At 43.5% G+C, this 8,897-nt stretch overlaps 1 protein-coding gene across 5 annotated transcripts in view; it reads right to left on the bottom strand.

The window, feature by feature from the left end:
* Nucleotides 1–2,643: 2,643 nt before the first annotated feature.
* The window catches only part of LOC117815861 (nucleosome-remodeling factor subunit BPTF-like), a 46,430-nt gene continuing 40,176 nt past the window's right edge, over nucleotides 2,644–8,897 (bottom strand). For 2 of the 5 annotated variants that reach the window (XM_034687834.1, XM_034687835.1), the window contains 2 exons: nucleotides 7,507–7,693; nucleotides 2,644–5,070 (listed from right to left, as the gene is read on the bottom strand). In XM_034687834.1, coding sequence (XP_034543725.1) covers nucleotides 5,034–5,070; nucleotides 7,507–7,693 — 224 coding nt within the window. In that variant the 3' untranslated portion in view covers nucleotides 2,644–5,033. Of the gene's footprint in view, nucleotides 5,071–5,110; nucleotides 5,885–7,506; nucleotides 7,694–8,897 lie in introns of those variants that run through there. The other 3 variants (XM_034687836.1, XM_034687838.1, XM_034687837.1) reach the window with 3 other exon arrangements.

The raw sequence follows: 8,897 nt of genomic DNA, 5'->3' as shown, positions 1-8,897 counted from the left end.
CCTCTACTTCTCGTGGAGAACATGTAGAAGCCTGCATTTTTAAACAAAGCTGTCAATCAATCATCTTTTTAACATTTAATAACTAATACAAAACAGAAACTTCTCCAGAACTACAAAATCAGAACAAACTTTATTATTGTAAAGTATGTTTGAGAAAAGTGATTTGACTCTTATGTTAGTTTTCAAGTTTGGCCATGTTCCATCTGTCGCTATGGAGGAGGCGGGCCTCAAGACCTTTATGCAGCCAGTCACAGCAGTGTCAGTTTAGTATTCTTTTTTAATAAATGTGTGATATTACAACATTTTCTTGGTGGAGGCTTCAAATCAACTCTGAGTTTTCTGTACTGTATATTATTTATCTTTGTTCTTTTTTCTTGTGTACTTTTTTAAGTGTACAAATAAATAAACACAAACAAACATAAACATGAAACAGTTATTATCTCTATAACATCAGTTACTCCTTAAGTGACATGGGCAGAAATTAATTATTAAATGTGTCTTTGTGCGCACAAGAAACTTTCTCGTGAGCACGTAATAACTTCCCGTGAGCACGAAGAGGTATTACGTACACACGTGAAATAAACTGCATGTCCCACTGGGCTAAACACACTTCAGCGAGGTAGAATGTACAGTCATGGCCAAAAGTTTTGAGAATGACACAAATATTACATTTTCACAAAGTCTGCTGCTTCAGGGTTTTTAGGTGTTTTTGTCAGATGTTTCTATGGTATAATGAAATACAATTAGAAGCATTTCATAGGTATCAAAAGCTTTTATTGAGAATTACACAGAATTCATGCAATAAGTCAATATTTGCAGTGTTGACCCTTCTTTTTCAAGACCTCTGCAATTCTCCCTGGCATGCTGTCAATCAACTTCTGGACCAAATCCTGACTGATGGCAGTCCATTCTTGCATAATCAATGCTTGGAGTTTGTCAGAATTTGTGGGTTTTTGATTGTCCACCCGCCTCTTGAGGATTGACCACAAGTTCTCAATGGGATTAAGATCTGGGGAGTTTCCTGGCCAAGGGCCCAAAATCTTAATGTTTTGTTCCCCGAGCCATTTTGTTATGACTTTTGCTTTATGGCAAGGTGCTCCATCATGCTGGAAAAGGCATTCTTCATCACCAAACTGCCCTTGGATGGTTGGGAGAAGTTGCTCTGGGAGGACGTTCTGGTACCATTCTTTATTCATGGCTGTGTTTTTAGGCAAGATTGTGAGAGAGCCCACTCCCTTGACCGAAAAGCAACCCCACACATGAATGGTCTCAGGATGCTTCACTGTTGGCAAGAGACAGGACTGATGGTAGCGCTCACCTCGTCTTCTCCGAACAAGCCTTCCTCCAGATGCCCCAAACAATCGGAAAGGGGATTCATCAGAGAAAATGACTTTACCCCAGTCCTCAGCAGTCCAGTCCCTGTACCTTCTGCAGAATATCAGTCTGTCCCTGATGTTTTTACTGGAGAGAAGTGGCTTCTTTGCTGCCCTCCTTGACACCAGGCCTTCCTCCAAAAGTCTTCGCCTCACTGTGCGTGCAGATGCACTCACACCTGCCTGCTGCCATTCCTGAGCAAGCTCTGCACTGGTGGTGGCCCGATCCCGCAGCTGTAACACCTTCAGGAGACAGTCCTGGCGCTTGCTGGACTTTCTTGGGCGCCCTGGAGCCTGTTTGGCAACAATTGAACCTCTCTCCTTGAAGTTCTTGATAATTCGATAGACGGTTGACTGAGGTGCAATCTTACTCACTGCTGTAAACTTTCCTGTTAGGCCCTTTTGTGCAATGCAATGATGGCTGCACGTGTTTCCTTGCAGGTAACCATGGCTAACAGATGAGGAACAATGGTGTCATGCACCATCTTCCTTTTAAAGTGTCCAGTCACTCAATCATGACAGATTGATCGCCAGCCTTGTCCTCATCAACACCCACACCTGTGTTAATGTGTGTGACACCTGTGTGTCATTGAAATGATGTTAGCTGGTCCTTTTGTGGCAGGGCTGAAATGCAGTGGAAATGTGTTTTTGGTGATAAAGTTCATTTTCAAGGCAAAGAGGGACTTTGCAATTAATTGCAGTTGAGCTGATCACTCCTCATAACATTCTGGAGTATATGCAAATTGCCATTATAAAAACTGAAACAGCAGACTTTGTGAAAATTAATAGTTGTGTCATTCTCAAAACTTTTGGCCATGACTGTATGTTTTAGGTGCCGTTCTGAGACAATGAAGCGGTGACGATGTGCAAGCAAAGCCGTAATAATCTTATAATGAAGCCCAAGGTTGAAATAAAGCTCAACTAACTGCCGTGCTGTCAGTTTTAGATCGAAACTGGAAGACAGCGATGCACTGGTGGATCTCCAGTGTGCACTCTGTAACTTGTGCACATGGGAAACTTTCTGGTGAGCACGCAATAATATCTTGTGATCTCAAGAAATTCTTCGTGTGAGCACTGGTTAGTTTCTGGTGCGCAGGGGAACATATCAAATATTTTTTGCCCATGTCACGTTAGGGGCTCCGTAGTAACAGGATGAAGTTGTAATCTGTAATTTGCACTGTCCCTATTACATAAACTATATAAATAAATAGTGATGTAAACGTGGAAGTGTTTTTACGTATAGGTGAGACAAAGAAGACACGACTCTTTATTAAAATGGTGCCAAAACATTACTTTATTACCTAGGATGAAATGTCCTATCAAGTACAAAAGAGAATCTCTTCAGAGTTTCCACGATCCGTTAAAAACATAGAATACTTCTTTAATCTGCAGTTACGTTTTCTTCAACATTACTCAAAAAACTGAGAACTGTTTGTTGATATGAATAAATAATACAAGAAATGCAATGTCAATATAGACGTTATGTTGAACTGGTTTGTTTCTTACAAAAACAAGAGAAACTCTTTACAAGAGTTAACGTGTCAATCCGCCCCGATCACGACCGTCATGCTCACAATATGCAGCACTTTGTATGAGAGGGCGATTTCACCGAAACGTTCAGAGACAGAAAATAGATCCATGTACAGGCGGGCTTCGTTGCTGGTTTGAAGAGTGAAAAATAAAAGTTTCTACTGCTCTAAAAATCTGTGTCTCTACATATTTGGACAGCCATAATGTACAATAGAGATCGACACATCATCGGATTACAAAGTGACGGACATTCGTGTGGACGACACACAAACACGGGAAAGGAGACAGAAGCTACATCATCTCTCAACTCTGCTACACAGAACTAAAACTACAAACGAGGAAATCTACTTAGTAAAAACTGAAACTCGTCTTGTGACCGCTCCCCTCCTACAAAACTGATAAACACAGATTACAAAAATGTTCCCAAATATGCTAAAAATGCAGCTATAAAATTTTCGTACAAACCCTGACGTACAAAGACTCCCCAGTTCCCACTCAAAGTTTACTCCCAGACACGCTGCCGCAGACCGCAACATAACTGAGTCGATGCTGAGTGGAAAAGTCCATTATCCAATTACTAACCCATGGTTTGAGGGTGAGTTGAGAGACATATGTGAGCCAAACTGTCAACTTCAATGAAATATGCTGCGAGAAGTCACTGATAGAGGAGGGGACAGACGTACAGACTCAGCTGGGACAGAAACAAAGCTTCAACGAGACCGTCTCACCGCCACTCAGGACCTGACGACCTTGTTCCCTTTGTCCTGTTTGATCACGTTAAAAAAGAGAACAAAGCTGCTGAGTGCTCCTGCCTTGATTTCAGAGCACAGGATGGAAAGACGGCGGCAGCATGAGGATGATCTGACAGATTAAAGACCCCTGAACCAGTTTCTACACCCATGTGGTCTCATGTGATCCAGCTGAAATATTTGATTCACCTTTGAATGAGGCTGATTCAGAAGTGTGCTGGGCTTCACACCTGAGGGCTGTCAATAACTCACTCTAATGTTAAATAAAGGTCACACTGCTAGTCGACTTACCAAACAAAATGAATGAACTCAAACTTTAATTTATCGTATTTTTGTCTCATGAGGGGGAAGAAAAAAAAAACAGTTTGTTCTTGCAGCACTCAGAAAAAGGTGATTTCAGACAAACTCAATGTCAGGATGTGAAACCAGCAGCTTCTGTATTTTATCAAAGTGTGGATGTTTTGGTGGGAATGTTGTCAGCCATCAAGGTCAGGGCGGGTTTTTATTCTTATGCAAAAGCAGCCAGGGTTGGTTGAACTTCTTGAAGATGTTTGGCCTCTTATAAAGTTCACACCGAAGGCAAACGATCGCACAAGTCCTGTGATTCAAACCCGAGTTTGCAAGTTAAAATCGCGTCTACCCAAGACGTGAGGGGGAGGGTTGTAATCGAGGAAGGTTGAGCTTGATTATTGAATAGTGAAGCCGGTGATGCTAAAGGAGCAGAGCTGACTTGCTAGTTCAATAGCAATAACACGTCGCCGGAGGATCTGCACGCTGATTGGCTATCACGGCGGCACCTCTCACAAATTCATTTCTGGGTATACTTCGCTTCATTTGTGCGAATAATTTGCGTGCATCTCATCATTTGCGCTTTCGACTAGAACTTCTATTTGCGTCTCTACGTTGAATTTTATTCGTGTTTGGTGTGAACGCCTCGTTAGAGGAGCTGAAGAAACGTCCACAACAACTTGATCCAAGCCCGGCTGCTTTCAGATAAGACCTAAACAATCAAATATTTGAGTTTCATTTTAAACCTTTGAACATCATCGTGAGGAGGAGACCAAACCTTGATGGGAAAAAAAAGGACAGCGTAAAAAAAGTGCACCTGTGTTCAAGGGGAACAAAGCTGGGGAACAAAGCTGACACAAAAGTCCACTGCAGCCAGGTGAGCATCCAACCAGCCAACTCATCCGGATCTTTGAGTCTGTGATCAGTCCCGCCCCGGGTACGAAGACTTCTCTATGATAACGTCCCAGAAACACTCAGGGTGAAAAGCGGCGTGAACAAAGCGATGGAGGCGTCGAAGGTCGGGCGTGAGCTGAGCTGGACTCGGACTACGGGAATTAATCAATCAGATGAAATGAGCTTTTTTAGGAGGGAGCTAGGAGGCTGCTGATTGTAGTTTGTTGTTATGAGACCTGAAGAGACGGGGTAAAAAGAGGAGGAAGAAAACAGTTGGAAAATATCATTTCTTTTTTTATTAAAAGCTTTACAATATGACAAAAATATGCACTAGGGGGAAATACAAAACAAAAAAAAAGAACCAACAAAATGGGATGATGGGATGCCAGTGGGTCAGACAATTAGAGACCGAGCAGCCATGTTGGTGAACGTCATCCAATTGTGTTTGTGTCGTCAGCCCGGCGGAGTATTTACAAAGACTTCTTTAAAGAGCTACGCAGAGCAGGAACGGTCAACTATCTATCTTTACAGGCCTAACATTATTTCCTTTAGAACATAAAAATAGTCCTTCACAAAAAAATAAAATATACACATGAAATAACAATATACACGGGACAGCCAGTAAAAATAAACTAATACATGTTGCATGCTTTTTTAAAAGTGAGGTAAAAAAGTGTTTCTGTAGCATGTAATGACCGAGATGATGAACAGCACTGTCTGATTAAAAGAGAGGTTCTGTCTTGAACTGGAGTCAGATTCCACAATCAGTAGCTTAGTTATTTTGTTATGTTAAAAAAAAAAAGAAGAAACTCAGCTGAACTTCATATTTTTTAAATCCAACTTAAAGAAAATAATCTGCTGCAACAAGTCAAATTAATGTTCCCTTGAATGCTTTGAGTGACCAACATGGCTGCTATAATTAGCCAGGAGAAACTTTGTTCTTTTGAAACGCTGTTTTAAACATGTAAAAACAGCGCTACGAGGGAGAGCTAATTATTGTTTTTGTTTGTTTGAAAGTGACCCCGGCACCCTGGAGTCTGACATCACAATCTGAAAGAGAGAGAGAGAGAGAGAGAGAGAGAGAGAGAGATGGATGGTGTAAATACACGCAGGTGAAGCATGTCACTGTTACAGCCACAGAACTCTGGATGCAAACCACAAGACTCAGAGGACTCTGGGAGCTCATCGCACCGAGAAACTGAGCGTCGATCTCTCCGCTGTCTCAACGTCTGATTCACAAAGAAGAGTGTGAAAATGATATCATATCAATATTTATATTCCTGAGTGCAAATATGTGCATAAAGGTTTGCAGCTCTGTGCAGCTGACTCTTGTTTTGCGTCAGGTTGAGGAGACGAGCTGTCGGCATCAGAGATTAGATCTGGTGACGGGCGGACGAGGAGGAAACACTTCTGAGGACTTTATTGTGAAGTCGATTCGTAAAAGATGTGTCGCAAGCTTCCTCCGTTGAGCCGGCAAGAGTAACTGGTTCAGATTGTAAAAGCTTAAGTGACGGGGCGGAGCCTTGGACAGACTAATTTAACCCCTAAATATAATAATAGGAGTTATTCAAAGTTTAGTCTATGGACAGATTTATCATTTTAGCTCACCCCAAGGATTTATCACATTTCATCCGATCTACGCCGATGTTTGCAAGACTTAAGACGTGTTTTCGAGAGCATAATTGCACAGAGATCATATTTAGAGCACGGAGCGTTTAACCCTTTCAGTGCACTTTGTATCTTTGGTTTATTTTGCACAATCCTTTTGTGAATCAGACCCTCGACATCAGAGCTTTCTTGATTCTCACTCGTCTCTAGTTTTGCAGAACAGAAGAAAATCAAAGCCATAAAAACAAAGAGTCTACTTTGTGTGTGTGTAAATAAATAAACCCATGAGTAAGATCTTGTAGTTTGCACCCAAGCAAAGCAATCTCATCACACAGCCAGGGCGATGCATCGAGGTGAGTGCAGAGAATCGACCACGCACAGGAAGACAGTGGAGTTATCAAGGTGCAGAAACCAAACCCTCGTTCCTGCAATGCATCGTGCTGTACGATGCATTCATGCTGCAAGTCTGAATATTCAATAACTCCACTAAACACAACAAAGCTGTGCGTGTGTGTTCAGAACATGCTGAAAGAAGCAGTCGTGTTGTTCTGGAAGGTAATGCAGTTCAGTCAAAGCCGAATGAAGACGACAGCGACATGAAACAGAAGCAGAGTTAAGAGCTCATGCGTCCTCTGCAGAGCCTGACATGTTTTATATAAACTTAGATCAGGGTCAGAGTTTAAAGCAGACTTGGTCTGGACACTCAGGGAACCTGCTGTAAGAGCATCAAGTGAAGACGTGGTAAGAAAGAGAAGCTATTTTAAATCATGTAAACATTTAAGAGGAAACACAAGATGATGACATGACGGGAAATCAGAGAGACGATAAGCTCTACAGGCGGCGTGGAAAAGTCTGTCTCCATGTGAAGCTACGTTTTATTGGTCTCACAGGAGGAGCCGAGTCTGCCCCGTCACCAGAGAGGTCAGAGGTCAGAGTCTGCTCCACTAATGACGGCCTCTCTAACTGAGGGACTTTCTCATGCAGGGAACTTCTTTAGTCAAAGTCACCTGCTTGTGTTTCTCCTCCTCCTCCTCCTCCTCCTCCTCCTCATCGGTCCGTCTTACCTGCTGGCTTTGAAGCCCTTGAGTTTCTGGACAAAGAAGTTCTCCAGAACCTCGGCACACTGGTAGAAGGGTGAGTCGCTGGGGTTGTAGTAGCGGCAGTTGTCGAAGATTTTGGTCATGTCCGCTACGAACTCCGTTAGCTTGACGTACTCGCGCCTCTGTATCCTCTCCTCCATCGTGGAAAGGTCTGAGAAGAGGAGATTAAAGAAAGATGTGCAGCGTTTAATCAAAGTGAAACATCGTGTTTAATTGCAAACATCACGTGTGCAGAGTCTCGGTCGGTGAGGGATGAGTGTGACAGACGGTCGGATGTCGTCTGCGAGCACCGTTCATCATTTTTTATGTGACAACAAAAATCCAAACACTGTTCCAGCTTTAACCTCGATCTGCAGCCTCGTGATCAGTAAGCGACCGATCCGTCATTCCTGAGGAGAGCGTCATTATCTGAGCGTCGGATCAGAGCCAAGTCCAGGTCCCAGTGAAATGAGACTTCAGACTTACAGACAGACAGACAGACAGCACTGGTTTCACATAATCTGCTGCCGGTGGTTTGCTCTGCACAGCGTCCCCGGGACTGGCTTTAAAAGAAAACACATCCGACTCATAACAGCTGCCCGGGGGCTTACAACCCTCATGGTCAAAATCAAAGACCTCCTTCTTCTCTGTCGTCAGATTTCATCTCATAACCCTCCAAAAACGACCAACGGCTGCAGCCAGACGCTCCTCTTTACCTCTTTTTGAAAACTAACAGGGTCTTTTTCTTGTGGTGGAGGGGAGCAGGGAGGACTCGAGTTTCCAGGAGCTAAGTGTGGAGCTGGTCACTTTCCACAGGGAGCCCTGCAGCCCCCGAGCAGCTCATTAACGGTTTGTTTGTGTGGAAGTTCAAAAAGGCCCCTGTTGACGTAAGTCCCCATTTACATGGCCGGTTTGATCTGAGTTGGAGGGCTTCCTCCCTGCCGGCCTCTCGGTGGCTGAAGATATAGAGACTGGGTGTTACTCTCAGTGAGGAGCTGCAGCTTCGTTCTGCCTGAAGGCTTTATGAAATCAAAACAGCATTACTGAGGCAAACCCATCCACGCAGGAGGGATCAGCACGGGGTCTATTCTCATTACAATAATCTGTTTTTGTCCCCACTTAAAGGTGAACTCTAAAGGTGCTTTTCCACTGCAGGAAGTAGGGACCTTTTCAGGAACAGCAGGAACCAGGGTCTAAATTTAGATCAGGGGTAGATAATCTCCCCCCTAAAAAGCCCCTGCTAGGGGGGTAGTACTTTTCAAAGGTCCCGGGACTTTCGGGGGGCAGGGCCTGCGATGCTGAACATGTCTGATTGGTAGATTAACCACAGTGTTTTTATTCCGCCCTCCGTCCACAATAACATCACACACATCTGT

The sequence above is a fragment of the Notolabrus celidotus genome, chromosome 7, assembly GCF_009762535.1.
Source record: "Notolabrus celidotus isolate fNotCel1 chromosome 7, fNotCel1.pri, whole genome shotgun sequence".
Taxonomy (NCBI): domain Eukaryota; kingdom Metazoa; phylum Chordata; class Actinopteri; order Labriformes; family Labridae; genus Notolabrus; species Notolabrus celidotus.
The sequence above is the reverse complement of the archived record's forward strand: the minus strand, read 5'-3'. Positions and strand labels throughout refer to the sequence as shown.